Here is a 20,438-nt window from a genome sequence, read left to right as displayed (position 1 = left end):
GGGTTCGATCCCAGGGAACGGACGTGCACGAAAATGTATATGGTCAATAAATCATAATTTAGCATGATTTCTGTGAGGGTTAGGTTTAGGGGTGGGGTTAGGTGTCGTCATTCGAATGAATAAGCCACCTAGTAAAATATGTATGAATTACTGTGGGATCGGTGTAAAAATTCCACACATTGCATTTAAATAAACGTGCGTTTTGATTGGTAATGAAGTTATACGTCATTTCATGATGGCAGATGCAACGCGATACTGTCATTATTTTTACGCCCGCTAGAGCCCGCTTAACTTTAAAACGTAAATATAGGTCGTAATAAGGTGCTTGCACAAACGATCTATATGGTCGTTTTTTGTTGGAGGACATGCTCCACTGACCTCACCACGATTGAGCAGACTGAGAAGAGCAAGATCATCTAAAAAGTGAGAAGCTTCAGACTGCGTAGTTTTCTTGCGCTCCGCCGTATCATGATATTAAAAAATAAATTAATAAAATAAAAATAAAAACTTTGCATGCCGTAGTTTACACAGGACTGGCCGGAAATGTGCATTGATACACCTTTATTATATATTTTACTTGATATATTTTGAAAGGTTAACTGTTTTTGTGTTGTTAAGAGAAAGCACAAATAGATAGCTATTTTCTAAACTAAACAAGTGATTTTTGTCAATATATTTTCAGATATATTAGAAAAGATGTTATAGAATAATAATTGAATGAGACCCTAAGTTTGACAAAATTTACATACAATCTATTTATTGGAATTCCTGAATACAGCCCAGCGTGAAATCCGACGGGTTTTCCCAGATCGCATTACATAGAGTATATACGATAATTTGATATGTATAGCATTTTTATGTAAATAATCTGTTAAATAAATGTAATTTAACTGTGTCCATAATAGAGTGGGGGAACTATGATGTCACTTTGTAGGCAAATCGGCTGTTAGCATGACACTGGTTCCTTCGAGAAAAATGCCTTTTTTTTAGAGGGCAGCAATTTATGCTGCGGTGCCCAGGGAGCAGTTGGGGGTTCGGTGCCTTGCTCAAGAGCACCTCAGTCGTGGTATTGCAGGCTCGAGATTCGAACCTACAACCTTAGGGTTAGGAGTTAAAATCTCTAACCAGTAGGCCATCGACCAACAATATAAAATAAGGGAAGCAATTAATTGGTTATTGTATGATAAATTGTATAACACATTATACTACAGCTGAAAAATACTGTAAATTGATAAACTGTTCAGCGTAATGACGATTAATGTCTCCGACGGTGCTATGTTGTCCAAATTAGTAACTCGTTATCAAACGTCTTTTTTTAAGGAATGTATCAGTTTAAAAAAAATTAGGAGTGGGGTGTAACTGGTGTGTTTTATGTTATAGAATAAAATGTGAAAGTATCTTGAGCCTGTGTGAACCATGCACTGACCTTGTTTTAGGGATTTAACCAAAATCCCTTTTAAAAAAAAAAAAAAAAAAAAAAAAACCTTTTACTCTGGGAAGATGGAAGCAGAAGTAAAATGCTAACTTGCTTCTGGGTTTTTGCCTACAAAGTGACATCATTATTCAACCACTGTATTTTAGTATATTTGCTTTGAACCTAGTTAAATCTGACTTAATCTAAAATTTCTCTGCCACAAACCTAGTTGATCTAGTGGCAAAAATTTACCATTTCATTCAGCTGTTCCAAAATATTGATATTAATAACAATTGTTATATTATATTGACAGCATAAGCGTTATGTATTTCTTTGGATGTTTTTTTTTTTTTTTTTACATCTGACAGTAATTTAAAGTCTACGTGAACCGGATGTTGCTGTCGACTTTATTTCAATGAGGTGACGTATTTCCAGCTGAAACAGAATATTGAATATAGGGCTTGGTTTTAATTTTGCTAATAGCATTAACCCTTAGGGTACTAAGCCCTTTTTGGTCCGTTTTCTCTATTTTTACATTTCGGCTTATAAACCATATGTAATGATGATGGACCACCATGTATTTGGTATCGATGGATTCAGAAGACCCTAAGCTACCATAAGCATGCATGCAATATGTTTATAAAGGAAGTATGAGTGAAAAATTGTACAATAAACTAGAGAATTTCAAAACAAAAATGAGATTTTTGTCATTTATTACTGAAAATCCTACCTCACACAACAAAAGTGAAAAGTTTTTGACCCAAAAATATATTTTTCAAACCCTTTGCTTGACAGAAATGGGTTAATGTTCAATCAAATGTGTAAAGAACAATTCAATAATTAACTTTATTTACAAACAGTCCTAGGCGTTTTTTCATTTTTGGGACTAAGCCCTTTTTGGTCCGTTTTCTCTATTTTTACATTTCGGCTTATAAACCATATGTAATGATGATGGACCACCATGTATTTGGTATCGATGGATTCAGAAGACCCTAAGCTACCATAAGCATGCATGCAATATGTTTATGAAGGAAGTATGAGTGAAAAATTGTACAATAAACTAGAGAATTTCAAAAACGAAAATAAGATTTTTGTCATTTATTACTGAAAATCCTACCTCACACAACAAAAGTGAAAAGTTTTTGACCCAAAAATATATTTTTCAAACCCTTTGCTTGACAGAAATGGGTTAATGTTCAATCAAATGTGTAAAGAACAATTCAATAATTAACTTTATTTACAAACAGTCCTAGGCGGTTTTTTTTATTTTTGGGACTAAGCCCTTTTTGGTCTGTTTTCTCTATTTTTACATTTCGGCTTATAAACCATATGTAATGATGATGGACCACCATGTATTTGGTATCGATGGATTCAGAAGACCCTAAGCTACCATAAGCATGCATGCAATGTGTTTATAAAGGAAGTATGAGTGAAAAATTGTACAATAAACTAGAGAATTTCAAAAACGAAAATTAGATTTTTTTTTGTCATTTATTACTGAAAAACACACAATATAGAACAGTTTTTGAAAAAAAAATTTTTTTTCAAACTCTTTGCTTGACAGAAATGTGTTATTGTTTAATCAAATGTGTAAAGAACAATTAAATTATTAACTTTTTTTTACAAACAGTCCTAGGCATGCCAGTGAGCAAAGCAAGGCCAGGAGGTCTTGTTGTACACTTTGCTTGCCTTGCAGTGCTCACAGTACTTTCTGACATCTGCAGGCTTGTGTGCAGGGTTTGCTGGGTCCAAGGGACAATGGGTAGGGGTGTGCGGCGAGTTGTCCTGTCTGCATTCTGCATCAGAGCAAATACACAATCAAACTGGAAGCTTTTTTTGTGTCAAAATTCAATGTAGAAAAAATAACTCCTATAAACTCATGTAACCCTATGAAACTCCACTGTACACTAAAAACACACTTCACCTCTCTTGACCTGAGCAGTTTACTTAGTTGAGTAAGTCAGTCTATTGAAACAAATTGCACACCACTCTTGAACTGAGTTTACAGGGAAAGAGTAGTATGGTACACTAAAACAAATATTTCATGCCTCAATCGCTATCTGACTAAAAATCCGAAACATATACATACTCAAGATGTATGATATAATAATTAAAATGATAAAGAGGTTATTTGAAGTTACATACCAGTCCTCAAATGGATCTTCCCCATTCTGGTAAAATACTTCGTCATCTGTGTAAAAGCTGTCTGCTCCAGATTTCCCCTCGTCACTTTCCAGTAATTGTTCCAGAGCTTGTTCTGCCCTAAATCTTTTACTGCTTGCAATTTTGATAAAACAATTCTGTAATAATGCTATATCTCTCTCGAATTTATCTCTTTGTGCTCGCTAATACTCCGATCGTTCTCTGTAACACTCCGATCGCTTTCTGCTTTCTCCACCTCATGCTGATTCTCCGATCGGTTATTGATTACACCTGGCTGGAGGTCGTTTTACTATAGTCCAGCCCAGCTTTTACAAGGCTACAGCAGAGCTACAGAGTCCTCTGAATGGCTAGAATAAATCATGGTAACCTTCCTCTGATTGGGTTAGAAAAATATTCCTCCCAGCGGTTTTTACATTGGTTGTTGTGTGTTGAATCTGCCTAACATAATAGTTTTCATTGGCCTGTTTACGCAGTGGTATTGCGCAATAAGGGAAGCGTGTTTAATATACAAACTGGATACCGCTGTTTTCAGTGGAATCTGAGGAAGACGGCAAAAAAAAACGCATCTCTCTAGCATTAATAGTTTTTGAGATAACTACACATTTGTAAAAGTATGCCATTTTGGGCGGTACCGCCCAATCCGTCCCCAGAGGGTTAACTGAAATAAAGTTAAAATAAAATATAAATATTAAATTGGAAACTAAGTTGAATTACTAAAATTTTAATAAAATATTTCTAACTTCTAAACTTCTAAAATATTTCTAAATATTTCTAGCTTATTCTTAATATTAATAAGTACTATATTAATACACTAACATAACAATTTGTTAATATTGATCCTTCTGCACATGTATATTTTATTGTTAATACCTTTTATATTATATACACTATAGCTCTATTTTGTCTTTAGACTGTGGAGAAGCATTAAAGTAAGATTTTCTTTGTATTTTGTACATGGTTTATATGACGATAACTAACTGAACCTACAACACAGTGATCCAATTTCAGTGGGTAAAAGGTTTAGCTTCATCGCGTTCACCAGATGAGGCTCAGGTAATGCAGTCACTGGCCTCATGAGCCCAAAGCCATTTTTTATTTATTTTTTTCACCCAAAAAGGTAAAGACGGACACACCAGCCTTTCCCCAATTCCACAGTCCCTCTTCCCCAGGGAATGACATTCCATTTCAATGGCACCCTTCTCTGTTCCAAATTAATTTAACAAATGTAATTTAGTGGATATTGTGTGGCATCTACTATCAACCCACAACTGCAGCTTGAGGCTCATTAGTTTGCATGTCTCTGCAGGCTATCGTTGCAGCACACGCAAGATGAAAGAGTCAATGGTTTTGTTTGAAGCGATGGACTGCACTGCATTCAGATGAGATTTGGGTGCAGAGGACAGTATATGATAAAGTTAACAGGAAATGTTGCATTTGGGACTTCCTGTAAGTGGGAGATTTGAGAAATTTGAGAAAATCAACATGAAACTGCATTAAAATTAGAGGTGGGCATAGATATTTTTTTTATCTAGATTAATCTCTCTGTTATCTTGAAATTAATCTAGATTAATCTAGATTAAAATGGTTCATTTGAATTCTGCCGAAGGCATTCAGAATATGTGTGTTACCCAAATAAAATTGACAAACAGTAAGTCTTTGAGAAAGGGTTTATCAAGACAGGTGGTGCATTAGAAAAGGGGCTCATCTCCTGTTTCCAAAATGCATCACAAAGTGCTTGAAAAAACTGTAAACTAATTCTACATTGCACAAGGTGCAAACAACCTTACGCCTGTTTCACACATACGCACTGCAGATGGAGTATGTGTGAAACAGGCGTGAGCAGAGCCGTAGCTAGGGTCAGCGGGGCCCCGGTGAAGGTTGTACCAGTGGGCCCTGTTTGAAATTGTTTAATTTGTATGTTCGTTTATTTTTATTTATTTGTGCTATTTACACAATGTTTAAGTTTTTTTTAAGCTTGTAGGTGTCAAGGTACAGAAACCAAATAATTAAATGTAAAATAGCACTGGATAGTCTTCAATGTAAAAATGAAATATACAATCAAACCTACATTTATTCAGACACCTTCAACATTTCTCACATTATTGCAGTTTTGCTATATATATAAAAAATTATATCCGGTGTCTGAATAATTTTTGGGTTGACTGTTAAAACTACAGAGTAATTCAGTCAAGAGCAGTGAGTGATTTTCATTTTCATTTTCTTGGATTAACATTACAGCAGCTAGTAGCTAAATTAGGCGCGGCCACTTTAAGAGACGATGAACGCATCCAATAAAATACACATCCCACTTTTTTGACATATTTTGTATGTATTTGTCGGCACAAGAGTGAAAATAATCAAATTCGATGTTCAAGTGTTTTGAGACGCCTTTATCTGCGTGAGCCCTGAACACCGCGAGTACTGAATTGGGCTCTTTCACATCTTTTTGTTTGTTCAAACTGCGATTTGTATTTGTTGGTTCAGGTGTAGGAGGGACTTCGAGGAGAACTTTGCAGAAGAGAGCTCGGTTCAGTGTCGCTGTCCGTGATACGCGGCTCTCGATCTCTTGTGCGCACCGAACACAGCGCGCGAGTAACCAGCTACTCTGTTCAGTCTTACCACGTCTTGTGTTTGGATGCTTTAATGTTTAAATCGACAAGCGGTAAAGCTTAAAATCACGTGAAAAAGATAAGCTTTCGTGACGATGCGCAGCAGTGGCCCGTCAACTGTCCTGAGCATCTTTTTAGGCTGGCCTCAGCCAGTCGGTTATATAAAATATCAAGATGAAAGTCATCATAGCTTGCTTAGTAAAGACCCAGCTCCCAACCCAACTTTGAGAATAGATTAACGGGGATATTTTTTTTTTATCGCCCTATAAGAGTCTCACGTTAACGCCGATAACGGCCCACCACTAATTAAAACCTAGTTCAATTCCTTAAGTTGACACATTTAGGACAACTAATGGCTATATTTACAAAATCTGACAGCATCAGGTTTGTAATCTAGTCGACAAAATGTGACACTCGATGGAGTTTTGCAGATACTGTTGTGGGATCCCAAAATCCTTCACAAGACCTCTCTACACAAACAACTCTAACCTTGATGTTTGTGGGTCTGATGCTTTGGGTTTTCAGGGTCTTTGTAGTTGATGCATGTGTGAGCGTGAGTCTGCTTTGTTGGGGATGGGATGGGCGACTTATTTTAAGCTACGTTGCATTCCTGGTTCACAGACTACAAAAATAAGGATCAAAACGAACTACCTAGAAATAGAGACATTTGCATGGTCTTGAAATCCAGAGCCGAAAAAAAATATAGAGTAAGCCATACTTACCAGCAGAATAGAACACGATCTCAATTTGAATAAGTCGGCAAGAGAAATTTTAAGCTGTATCCTCTGTTGTCTGTAATGGCGGTGCTCTTTTTTAATTGGGATTTAGATGCTCCTCTTGGTGCAGGTGTTGTTCTGTCGATTTGTCCTACGCTGTCTGATTTTCCTATCTCCCACTAAAACAGTGGGTAGTACAATTCGACAATGAAAAATGCTACTGTAAAGTTTTTATTAAAGTCTACACCTACTCCAACCCTAAACCTACCCTTACAGCAATGCAGGTACATTAAATATTGTTGTTTAGCATGAGAAAAAGGATGCTATATTGATGTGCGCATGCGCAGTAAACCCGGATAGGAAAATCTGATGGGTAGGACAAAATGTCAGGACACCGGTAACTTTTACAGTCCCTGGCTGCATAAATTTGTTACAAAATGACTATTATAACACCAAACATGGACACAACATAAAGCTTATTGCTTATTCAACAGTTTCCTATAAATATTATTAAATGGGCCGGGGTATACAGTTTTGAATAATGGCTTAATTTGTAGTTTTGTTTTTCACAGCCTTTTCCCACTCTCCGTCTCTGACACTTCCTATGTATCTATACCGGAAGCAACCATATTGCTGCAGTGCTTGAGGTGGTTTCTAAAAAAAGTCAAAGCTTAAACCATGTCATGTGCAGTAAATAAATAAGCAATAGCATAAAATTAAATATAAATAAGAAACAACATTAACTCAATTGGTTAAAGACTACTGTAGGACTACTGTAGAATTACCTACACTGTATGTTATAATTGGCTAGCTTCCACTTACAGGATTTTACTGTTCTTACAGTTAGAAAAAATCTACACAGTACACATTTACATCAAAAAAGTACGCAAAATGCAGTTTTCCGTGTTGTTGTGCTAAAAAGATTTTATAATTTGTTAACTTCCCTTGACAATTTATCCTCAGTTTTGATGGTGTCAATGAACTGTGAAAAATCATGCTTCTTAATTGAAAAATGAATGTGAAAATTGTATCATTTTTTAAAGGAATCATATTTTTTTCCTCATGCAGTAGGATCTGAACGTGTTTGTGTATGGCTCAGCAGTGGTATTAGGATATGGTGTCTAGAGTTTGCTCCGTTTATGTGGTTTTGGTTTCTAGCAGTGGGAATCTTTGATATTTGAGAGTGGATGATTGTTTGAGGTTTTGTAGGTTAGTCTGGCTGGAGGCTTTTCATGATCCAATTGTCACAAAATGCAAGAACTTACTGCTGTAGTAAAGAGTTTCCAGGATCCAATATAACTACATAACCAGTTTATTATCATTACTTTAAAAATAATAAAATAAACAAACTACAACATCTCACAGAAAACCCTGAACTCTGTGCGCAGTGAAAGCGAGTGTTTTCTAGCTGCTGTTGTTAAGCCAATCAGAAGTCTTTGAGGTATCAGTCATTTGAAGCATTTGTGTTTTTCTGACATACATGTACTGCGGCATTATTGTAGCCTATTGTACTGCAGCCTTCAATTAGGGAAAGATTAATACCTTTCTTGTTGACCTAATTGTTAAGCCTTTTCCCCTGTGGCACCGTTCGATATCCACATCCACAGTGGACTCCTTATTACGAGATGTAGGGAGTGAGACACTCTTTCAGTCATTCTCTTGGTGAGACAAATGATTGTTCTTTAGGATGTTGTTAAACAATGACAATTTTCTCCAAATTTACTTCCAAATCTCTTCATTGGTTTCCCGAGACGCATAGAATAGACAAATTAAACCACCAGATTAAACAGGAATAATCTACTCCATGTCAGTAAATTCACATGTGATGAATTATGCCATTCGAGAGGGCTTTGTAGGATTAACTAAGAGAGTTAGTGCAACAACGTGAACATTAACAAAGGCGAGAAAATAAATTATTTAGGTCTTCCAGAGTGCCAACTGAATATCTGCTAAGAGCATTCTTTACCTAAATTACTTTCACTGTAGTGATTATTGACATTATGATGTTTCGCTGCACTCTACTTCACCCTTGGGAATTCCATGCACCATTATCTGTGACATATAAAATGTGTCAAGGAATTGAAACTGGGCTGCTATTCTTTCAGTCAACAGTCAGTAGCAGGCGTGGAAGAATGGGCACTTGTAATGAAATCAGTGATTTGCTGCAGCCCTGTGCAGCGGGTCAGAGTGATTAAAATCCGCCGCCACTAAGAACGAGAAAAACGAACTTCACATCAACGGCACTCACCGCATATTAATTTGATTTCCTCAGCTTGACTCATTCTGGGTCCTTGTGTCACATATTAGAACATTAGAAATGCCAGCATGTAGCATGGTAGTTACATTTGTTGTACATTTTAAATTCAAGATTTCTTGACATAGACATTCTTGGCCTTTATAAGCCCAAGCATTTCTCTGTGATTTATATAGTCCTTCTAATTAAGGGTCAAGGGTTGAGCTGGCTTGGGAATGCAAGTTCAAGCATATGCAAGTAATCCCAAGCTTTCAGTGAGGCCTTTTGTATGCTTCAGTCCAGTTGGTAGATTCCTTGTGTGAAAGTCTACTGAAATGGGTAGTTGATGCTGTAATTACTTCAGGTGATAGCTCAATGTAAATGGCACGGTCAACAACATGCCATGTGATGTGAACGAACACCATCAGGGTGAACAATGCCATTGTGTGGCAGGAAGCATTTCACCAGAGATAACCATTTACTCAGTCCCAAAACCATTTACTTAACCTCAAGTCATTCTAACCAGTATAAATTCTAAATTATCAACATAAAATGAGAAATTCTGAAGAATGTTCTTATTACTCTTTCCATAAAGTAAAAGTATATCTCCTGTCATGTTGTAAGCTCCAACAAGGACAAAAAAAATCCATAAAAGTTGTCGATATGAATTTAATTTGTGTACTTTGTGTACTTTATTCCAGTGAATTGTTCCTCCCACAAACTTCCTATAAGCTTCAGAAGACTTGAAATATTGTGCACAAATTGACTTTTATGGTAGTTCAATGGAGGTTTTTTTTGTCTTATTGGAACTTGACAGCATTCTGTTGAATGGAAAAGAATAAGCATCTTCTTTCTTCACCCTTCTAATAGTGCTACTTCTCAACCACCATAAAAGTTAATGTCACCAGTTTTGCTCGTGTTGGGTGGAAAATGGAGGTGGAGAAAATGTCACTGGAAATGTCATCCACCATGTCACACGTCCAATGCTGTAGCCTCGGTCTACAGTGATTGTCCAGTTCACTCAGACAGAGGTACTCCAACTCCAATCAATGCCAGGTCAGTCCTTTGTCAAACACCTTATCTGTTTCTTTTTATGAGTGCTGTCAACATACCTGACCTTTCGAGTGGATGCAAAAAATGAGCCCCAGCGGTCATAAGGCAGATCTGTTATCCAGAAACTTATCTGTCTTTGGCCCAGGCAGAGGACTCCAGGGTCATGACCGCATTATGCACTGGCAGGTGAAAAAAAAATAACCCTTCAGGTGGTTTTGAACGCCAAATGTTGACTTACGAGGATGTTTGTTTGGATGTGTGACAACCCTTGAGACCCTGTTTACCAGCTCGCAAGGCAGCTATAGATAATAATGGTAGCAATACAAAAAAGAATATATGGTGAGAGATCCTGCTTGGCTTCTCGTGGCTTGTCCAGACATTTATTTGAAGAAGCTCCTCTCAACATGCTTCTTTAAATACATAGCAAATTTTTATATGGACTGAGGACTTTCGGAAGGATTTGGTCACAATTTTTTTTTTTTCGCTTTTTGGAGGGACAATTAAAGCAAAATGCATCAGTGCCTACAGTTTCTCAGTCCCAGAATTTTTACCGTGACACCAGTAATGACTTCAGAATGAGAAGGCCACAAGATGCCACAAGATTCTCCTGGCTCTGTTTGTGTGGCTGAATATAAGATACCTTAACCTGGTGGATAGCCCGACTGGACACCTTATTCTTACACCTCCTGAGTTGACACAAGACAGGCCACTGAATTCTGTGGACACAGTATCCACCACCATCAGATCAGTCACCCTGATAGACAAGATAATGGAGTCCGATAACGGGGCGCCATTTCTAAGCCGAACAGTGTTCATCACGACCCTTCATGTCATCCACACAGACAAATAAATACACAGTTGGCAGCTTACAAGAGCTAAAGCTACGATCCAGGGCCTTGGTATTATGTGCGTGTCCGTGAAAGAGTGTGAAAGACAAGAAAGATGGAGGAATGAGGAGGGGTGTTGCTTTTGAAACTCTAGGTCTCTCTTCAAGCTGATCTCTGTTATCTCCTGTTCTGGGGCAACAAGATCTGTACCAGACTTCTCAAGGTGTGTATAGTCAAAGCTTGCTGTGGGTGGATGAAACTCTTTGTGGAAGACATTCTTTGACTTGGAACATTTGAATGGCGAGTTCTTGCTTCAGGACCTTGACTTGAGTTGAAAGAAGCAACCTGTAATTGCTTTAGTTGGTGATGCTAGTGCAAAAATGTCTTCCATAAGACAAGCAAAAACACAATTGTACATATATATTAGTATTCTGAATGACTCATACTTTTTTAACTATTAAACTTTATTATTAGCTGAACAAAAACTGCATAGTATCAACATTTAATATTTATTCATTGTTACACCTTTAGAAAATAAAATTCCTTTAAAGCAAGTGCAAGCAAGATTCTGGAAATATTATGATATTTTAACTTTGTTTACAATTACTTTTGAAAATATATTCATAATGTATATTTGCATAAATAATTGTAAACAAATATAATCATAATATTTCTATAATATGTGTTATACATATATCACATTCTATTCAATAAAATTTAGGTCTGAGGGGAAAAAAATAAATACAAATAAATAAATAAATAAAAATCAAGGCAATAGTGTTAAAATAGCTAATTTAGGTAAATATTACTTATGTCAATAGAGAGGGATCTAAAGTCGGCGCATCCTTGTCTCAGAGTCCATTTGATATAAGTTTCACTGCAAAAACCCACATTAGACCAGCATTCATAATTTGACATGTCAAAGAGACAGGCAGACAATACAATTCCCTATGATAGTTTGAGTAATTGACATTCAATTCAGAATCATGGTGGGAAACACTCCATAATTTTCCATTATAAGAGCTGATGGAAATATAAATTAGACCAACTCAGTTTAAGAACCACAGCGACAGTCAATCTAACCACCTTATTTTCGTCTGGTTTCAGATTCCGCAGATCAGCTACGCCTCTACCGCTCCAGAGCTGAGCGATGACCGCCGGTACGATTTCTTCTCTCGCGTCGTACCTCCCGATTCCTTCCAGGCGCAGGCCATGGTGGACATAGTGAAACTGATGGGTTGGAATTACGTGTCTACAGTGGCTTCGGAGGGAAGCTATGGCGAGAAAGGAGTCGAGGCCTTCATGCAGATTTCCAGAGAAGCAGGTGAGTCAGACAAAACAATAAACAAAAAGTCTTTGAGGAGAAACTCCTGAAAAACTCAAAGCAGTCTCTGCATGAGTAAACAAAATAGTTTATAAGAGACTTATTTTGGTTGTACTAATGACAACCTTTCAGTTTCATCAGTATTTACAGATTATTCAGCCTTATTCAATGAGAAATGTTCGGATTGCTTTGTTCATTCTTCTCTGCATACAAAGTTGATTGCTTGAGACAGCTTCAAACCATCAATTTGCACTGTTTCCCCAAACAAGAAGTGCACCTCTCAAATAAATGGATATGTAAACAACACAATTGTCTTTTAACGGTGGGGATGTTCTGTCTCTGAGACACTTTTCACACAAATGTCTTGCAAAACAAAGTGTGATGTGCCCCAAGGAAAGAAAATTAACCCTCTGGAGTCTAAGGGTATTTTTGGGGCCTGGAGAAGTTTTGTCATGCCTTACAAACATCTCCCTCATCAGCAAGTGAAGCCAATTACTGGAACTTGACTTGTACCTTTTAGGGAACAAATTAGATGGTAAGGTGTAATCTGACATGATGAGTAATTGGGGTTGCATAACGGAGCCTGTGGTATGTCAACAAAATAAACTCATGATTGTTTCGCAGTTCTTAAGAAAAGTATGAGAAGTCTTGTAGGGTTGGTTGACTTGTAAGAAAATAGTTTTTTTGTGCTTTTTAAAGGGGTCATGTGAATCTTTTTTAAATATCATTATTAAATACTTAAAAATTATTTGGTGTAACAGAATAGGTTGACATGCTTTAATGTAAAAAAAACATTATTTTTCAAATACTGTACTAGGGCTGTCAAAATTGCTGAAAAATTACGTTCGAATATTCCCTCTAAAAAATACACGAATATTCAAACTGTTCGAACATCTGGTTGCGCATGTTGTCAATGACGCGCATTACGTCAATAACAGGCAAAAATAATACAAAGAGACATAACTACTTTTATAGATAGTCTATTTAAGTTTAAACATTTAAGTGCCCCATCCGCGATACTGATCTGTCTCATGTCCTTAAAAATGAACGAAATTATTTTATCCGTTATGGCCTCTTGTCGTGTTGCAGACAAAGTGCTTGTGGCGGGTGATGCAAAGTAACGTTAAGTGTCAAGACGTGACTGTTTAGCTGGAGTTCCACACATTATGCCATGCTCATTTGGGTGCACATTTTTGAGATGTGACCTCATGTTGCTAGTTGTCGAATGGTATGCTAACTGTATCTTAAATAGCTTGCATACAACAATCTCGCGGGTCAACAATTTTACCTCATTTTCTCTGCTGCGATCGAGTTGGGCTCTGCACTTGCTGGCATCTTCCATGAAGACGCGTCAACTTTCAGCAGTGATGCTGTGCCAGACAGTACGACTCCTGTGAGACTGTGACCTGTCCCTGAACCCTCAGGCGCGCTAGCGCGCCCACTCGCAAAGCAGACAACCACTCCTCTACTACCGCGGGCCTTTTTTTCCAAATGTTTTTTTTTATTCGAATATTAATTTTCACCTTCGAAATTCGTTTTTTTCAAACTATTCGAATAGATATTCGAATTTAGAATATTCGTTGACAGCCCTATACTGTACATTATTGTAGGTCCTCTATGCCCAGCCTCTCTCAAACGCGTAATTTTCTACAAAGTCCCTCCTTCTGACAAACACAGTCTTCTCTGACTGGCCAACTGACCCAGTGCATTGTGACTGGCCAAAGACTGCATGCACTTGTCAAAAATGTAACGCTCCTTTCCATAATCACGAGCTTCATCTTTCAAAATAAATGTAAAGACAGTTAATAATGTCCTTAGTTTTACCATCAGTTCAAGCCTAGAAGGGAAACAGAGTCGCGTGACAGACAGTGATGATGCTCATATGTATTTGGAGTACACAAGCCACTGTTAAAATAGCTGACTCCACTGTGTGACCCCCTCTCTCTCCCCTCTTTGTCTCTCTCTCTCTTTCTCTCTCTCTCACACACACACACACACGATGCGCAAAACTCTGCATTTTAACATTCAATAGCAAATACTTAAACTAATAACAAAACATACTTACAGTAGCTGATTCAGAAGTGAGAAAATGCATTCATGATCCTTCCGTGTGTGTCGGCGAGAACAGAGCACAATCCAACAATCCAATCCAATCCTTTTTTAGAAAAGCATAAGGAGCAAAGCAGAACTATCTAAAACAGTTTGGAGATTAAAATAATTGTGAAATAGGTAAAAAAAAAAAAAAATAAACAGATGTGTCTTGTTTAAAAAAAATGGATGACATTTAGTTCAGGCAGAAATTTATTTTTGCAATGGTTAAATAAATGTTCAGCAATATCTTCAAAAGAATTCTGAACTTGGGCAAACTTTTCTCTAAACAGATGATACATCAAGGAAATATTGCGAAATTTTGTACATTTTGTTATGTGGAAATGTTTAAATCTTCTAGTGTTACAATTAACCCTGCGTTTGTGCTCTGCACATGTGAAATGCTTTTTACAAACTGTTTCCCGAACGAAAAAAGAGCAGAGTTCAAACGGATGATAGAAATGAATGAACATAGCCTACCTGAAACCATTTTCGTAACATTTGAATTTTCTGGTGTATGCAATCTCATGCAGAATATAGTGTATTGAAGTGAGCAAGTTTTTTTCTCTTTAATAATGCGGACCGATTGAACCTTTTAATGACATTGCTCTGAGACCTTCACTGTTTTTACAACTCGTGTGCACCCACGCTTCAAAATACGCAATGCACGTGGACGTAATTGCAATTCGAAAATCACACTAAGGATATTGCAGTTCGTAATTAATGTTAGTGGGCTATATCGTTGTTATTAGTGGGGCGGGGCCGAGAGCCATGGGAATGGAGCGAGGCCGGTGGAGTGATTGGGAAATGACCAACACCTGCTCCACTCTCCGGTCTTGAGTCCCACGGAGGAGATCGGAAGGATAGAAAAGAGGAGCAACGACAGTGAAGGACAAGAGAGGACCAGGCCTGGATTTTATTTTGTATCCTTCCAATCTCCATCGTGGGACTCGTTCATCCGTCCCCCCGAACAACTCACTCCAGCCCACCGCCTCGAGCATCCTCGGCGGCTGATTCACCCCAGTGGCGAGGGATCTTCGGCAGCGTGTCCCTCCTTCCTCCCGGGCTTCGGCACCAGTGTAACACATTAAAAACTTTACAATCATGGGAAGAAGGAGGCGGGAACCGGCAACCAAATAAAGTTCTAATAATCAAAAAAACACAAAACAGCGCGACAAACAAAAACCAAACACAAAATAAAATCCAGGCCTGGTCCTCTCTCATCCTTCATTGTCGTTGCTCCTCTTTTGTATTCATCCGATCTCCTCTGTGGGACTCGAGACCGGAGAGTGGAGCAAGTGTCGCTCATTTCCCAATCACTCCACCGGCCCCGCTTCGTTCCCATGGCTTCTCATGGCTCTAGCATTGAAAGATGAGGTCACTTATACACATTTTAGGCAGATTCAGTATAATTTTACCTCTAATATCAAATGTAACAATTTATTAAAAAGAGAGCGAGCGAGGGAGAGAGAGAGAGAGAGAGAGAGAGAGAGAGCACTTCTTAGTCTTTTGAGTTTTAAAATGTTCTTAGGTTCGGAATAACTTTATTGTACCAATATATTTTCACAATAATTTCTAGTTCTTAGAACTTTTTCATAGCTGGCTTGACTGATCACACATTTTAAAATTTTTCACGTCATCTAGTACTTTATGTCGCCTAGAATTTGTTCATTGATTTTGTGTGAATCCAATAAAATCCAGGACATCCCAAGGGCTAACTTGTCTTTATACTGCGGAGAAGTAACTTCAAGTGTTGTCTGATCTCTCATCAAAATTTCAGCAGATCCTGCCATGGATGTGATTTGGTTTAGAGTAGTTAGAGTGTTCAGATGGTCTTGCCCAAACAAACACACTCATGCCTGAGATGAGGGCAGCCAAGGAGAAAACGGATTGATTCATATTAAATGAGGGTTTGTTTGTCAAACATATTTATGTGATTTGGATGTAATCAAGCTCTTGGAGGTATAACAGGCTCTCTTCTACTATAGATAAAATAAAATAAAAATTCTTTCATCAGTTCCAGAATGTGTTTTTTTTTCTTTTTAAGATTGAAACAAGTAAGACAACTCAAAACTAAACGCTATTATGTTAATGTGTTGTTATGCAGTTCTGAGTCGTTGATATCGTTTTGTTATGCAGTTGCGAGGGTGTTCTGGTTTGTTGTGATGACATTACTAGATTGTCATTGCTATTGCTATGGCATTCTAAATGGTGGAGTTGCTGTGGAGGGTTGCTTTGAGGTTGCTAAGACTTTCTGAGTAATTGTTATAAGGTGGTTGTTAAGATGTTGCTGCTCTCAGTGGTTTCTAACACATTACTGTGCATTTTCTAAGGTGTTCTGACTTGTTGCTAGTGATTTTTGGGTGGTTGCTAAGGTGATGTGTGATGCAGGTGTTGCTGTGCAGTTGCTAAGGTGCTGTGAGTGGTTGTTAAGATGTTGCTGTTTTTAAACACATTACTGTACAGTTTCTAAGATATTCTGAGTGGTTGCTAGGGAGTTCTAAGTGGCTGCTAAGGCAATGCTAACTGTAGGGTACTGTTATGAGACTGTTAAGGAGTTCTGAGTGGTTGTTAGAATGTTTCCATGTGGTTGCTACAGGGTTCTAAGGCACTGCTAGCTGCAGGGTTTGCTATGAGGTTGTTAAGGTGTTTTGAGTTGTTGTTGTTAGAATGTTGCTGTACAGTTGCTTAAGTGTTGTGATTGATTGTTAGGATGTTGCAGTTGTGATTGGTTGTTAACTTATTACTGTGCAGTGTTTAGCTGCAAGGTGTTGCTAAATGGTTCTTATGGTGTGTTCAGTGCTGTTTTATTAAGATATAATGGGTTTTGTCATTGTCAGAGTGTTGCTATAAAGTTGCTAAGATGTTCTGAGTGGTTCTCAACATTTTGTTATGTGGCTGCGTGGGTGTTCTGGAACATTGGTAAGGTACTGTTAGCTGCAGGATGTTGCTGTGAGTCGTTTTGAGTAGTTATTATTATCATTTTACTATGTGGCTGCTAGGGTTGCTATGACATTGCGGGTGCAGGGTCTAGGTATGAGACAGTGTTCACAGCTGAGATGCACGCATAGATAAATTCAAACAGACAGTGAGTGTGACTGTACCATTCACCTGTCAACCCAATGCATTATACAGGCAGTGAGAGGCTAATCTGTCTCCTCTTATCCACAGCCCTATATTGCAGGTTTTGGGCAACAAATGTCATTAACAATGGTAATATGATACTGTTCAATACAAAGATACTGTTCACATTCACCCATCCCATTCACTCACTCATTCATTCATACACCGACGTCAGCCATGCAAGGCACCATCCAGCTCGTCGGGAACAGCTGGGGTTAGGTGTCTTGCTCAAGGACACCTCAACACTTGGTCAGGTGGAGCCGGGGATTGAACCTCCAACCTTCCGGTTTGTAGACAACCTACATGAACCACTGAGCCACTGCAGCCCCATTTGCACCTCTGCAAGGCCCATAGGATAATTCTCCCTGAAATCCATTGTTTTACCAAACCTTTGTCAGCATAGGCATCTCTAGCATGTTTTCTAGCTCTGAAGTGCACTAGAGTAAGATTTTGTGCATCTCACATGTCAGAAAAAAAACATAGTTTCTTAACTTTTTTGTTCTCTGCATCCACAGGATCTAGGAGAACCTGAACATCCAATGATTAATGCTTGTGGCCTCCAGCTCTTTTATTCTTAATTGTTGCTAAATGACAAGTTTTATTATTTGCCTCCAGACATGTCTTCATGAAATGTGATCGATATTTGTTGAAATTTTATCTTAATAATTAACTTTGGGACACATTAGTGTGGGTGTCACTATCCTGGGTTACATTTAAGAGATGGACTAAGTGGACCAAGATTGAAAAAATTCCCTGCTTGTAATGAATCAATTCAGCAATTAGTGTCATCCCCAGTGGAAGTGGTCGTCACTTTAATTTCACAGTTGTCTAGCCTTAAATTCTCACTGGAAAGTGGTAGGTTCAGTTCCTCTCAATCTCCCACAAACCGCAGAGATTAGCCCGAGAGTTGCAAACTAGGATATGAAGAGTACTGCTGTGAATTAGAACCTGGAAAGACCTTGCTATTCCTTAGTGCATCTGTAGACAGTTGCCCTTCGTTTCTGGTCGTTTCTGATTTCAGGCTTAAGTCTCATAATAGCGCCAGATCAAAGGAAAGTAGAGGCAGATGGCTATTAGCTAGTCAGTCACATAGACTCGACTTGGGCTCAGGTAACAATTTAGTGCCATGTGGAGTCTCGAGTTGAATGGGGAAAGCTGTCATTAAGATGTCTCTCCCCCTGTTCTTCTCAGGCATTGAACACAGTGCCAACATATCAATGAGAGCATTTCACACAGTGAAGCCTTTTGCCAATACATTATTCATCCCCCTCCCAGAACTCTACCCTTCTCCATCAGCATCAGTGGCCCACAAATTGTACATGCAGGGAATTCTGTGCCACTATGCCCTATTTCGTGAGCCAGTACATTGGAAGCTGAAATGCCAGAAAAAGAGAGAAGGATCCACTAGGAATTAACAGATTTTTTCCCCCCTTTACATCTCTGAAATAGACAGCAGAGGCTGAAACGGTGGATAGTGATTGACTAATGAGGTGTGACTCGACCTTAGCCAAAATTGTCACAGGAGCTCTGCCCTGATCAATAGTGCTTCAGTTAAGGGCATGTTTGTTTGCTGTTAATGGAATGGCTGATTAATGATTAAAGCTGCATTGTGTGGATACTAATCTAGCGTGAGTGTAGTACGCTTTGTGAAGAATCTTGCATTGCATCAAACTGTGTCTGGCACATAAGGAAGAAGAATGTACTAAATCAAGTAATCCCAGTCTATTTTTCTTATAGTTAGCCCCAGCTCTTGTTGCCAGGTATTCTTGAGTTATCCAAGGGGGTCCAAATTCAAAGAATCTATTGATTCATAAATAACAGAGATTAGCCCTCTTCTATCTGGACTAAGAGAAAGAATGGTATACATTTTTGAATCAGGAGGATGAATAGTGTTTTTTGTACAAAATGTCTGAAAGAAGCAAAAAAGATGAGTTTTAGGAAGATTAAACTTTTCTGACAATCCCAAGAACCCTAGAAGACCAGTCACGAAAAACTGCACATTATGGTAGAAAAGATACATTGATATCTATAGGTGCAAGAGATGATGGTCTGATTAACCCAAAATGCATCCTTAAATTAACCCATATTTTAAGGGTATTGGTCACCACTAAACTGTCTGAGAGATTTGTACTATTTATAGGAAGCTGAGAGCAAATCTTTGAATAAAGGGAACATTTTGAGAATGAAAATTCTATTTGGATCCAAATAGGGTTTCCAAAATCTTTTGAAGTGTTGGTCCAATACAAAAGCTTAGTAATATTACAAGCCCAGTAATACTGTTGCAAATTTGGTAAAACAAGGCCCCCTTTCGATTATGGAAGTTCGAGAACCTTTCTTCTTATCCATGCATTTTTGCCACCCAACAAAAAAAAAGAGAAAGTTATCTGATTCAAAGTAACAAAAAAACACAAGTTGATATAAATGGGTATATGTTGTAAGAGATATAAGAATTTGGGTAAAATTTTAATTTTTTACCAAATACGGCCAATTAGCGATATTGGAAGAAAGGACCATTTCTGAATATCTTCTTTATAAGCATCTAGAAGGGAATTAAAATATTTTTCTGAAAATAGCTGTGACTGATTTAGTGATAAATACGCCTAGATAGCTGAATTCTTTCTGAGCCCACTTAAAGGAAAAGGGATATTGAGAAAGTGTCTCAGCTGCTAAATTGATTGAGAACAGTTCACTCTTTTGAAGATTCAATTAGTAACCAGAAAATTTGCCAAACGAATCATAAATTGGGAGGTAATGATGAAGTGGGGTTAGTTATATATAAAAGAAGGAAATCTGCATAGAGAGACAGTTTTAAAAGAGCTTCCAAACTGAGTAATGACTTGGCAGCCAAATTGCTAATGGCTCTATAGCCAATGCAAATAATAGAGGTG

General features: G+C 38.0%; 1 protein-coding gene across 4 annotated transcripts in view; it reads left to right on the top strand.

The window, feature by feature from the left end:
• Window positions 1-20,438, top strand: part of LOC132131193 (metabotropic glutamate receptor 7-like) — a 235,591-nt gene that overhangs the window by 47,620 nt on the left and 167,533 nt on the right. For all 4 annotated transcript variants that reach the window (XM_059543192.1, XM_059543190.1, XM_059543191.1 and 1 more), the window contains exon 2: window positions 12,123-12,339. In XM_059543192.1, coding sequence (XP_059399175.1) covers window positions 12,123-12,339 — 217 coding nt within the window. The remainder of the gene's footprint in view (window positions 1-12,122; window positions 12,340-20,438) is intronic.

Source organism: Carassius carassius, chromosome 48 (assembly GCF_963082965.1).
Source record: "Carassius carassius chromosome 48, fCarCar2.1, whole genome shotgun sequence".
NCBI lineage: Eukaryota > Metazoa > Chordata > Actinopteri > Cypriniformes > Cyprinidae > Carassius > Carassius carassius.
Note: the sequence above shows the minus strand (reverse complement) of the source record. Positions and strands in the feature narration are given on the sequence as shown.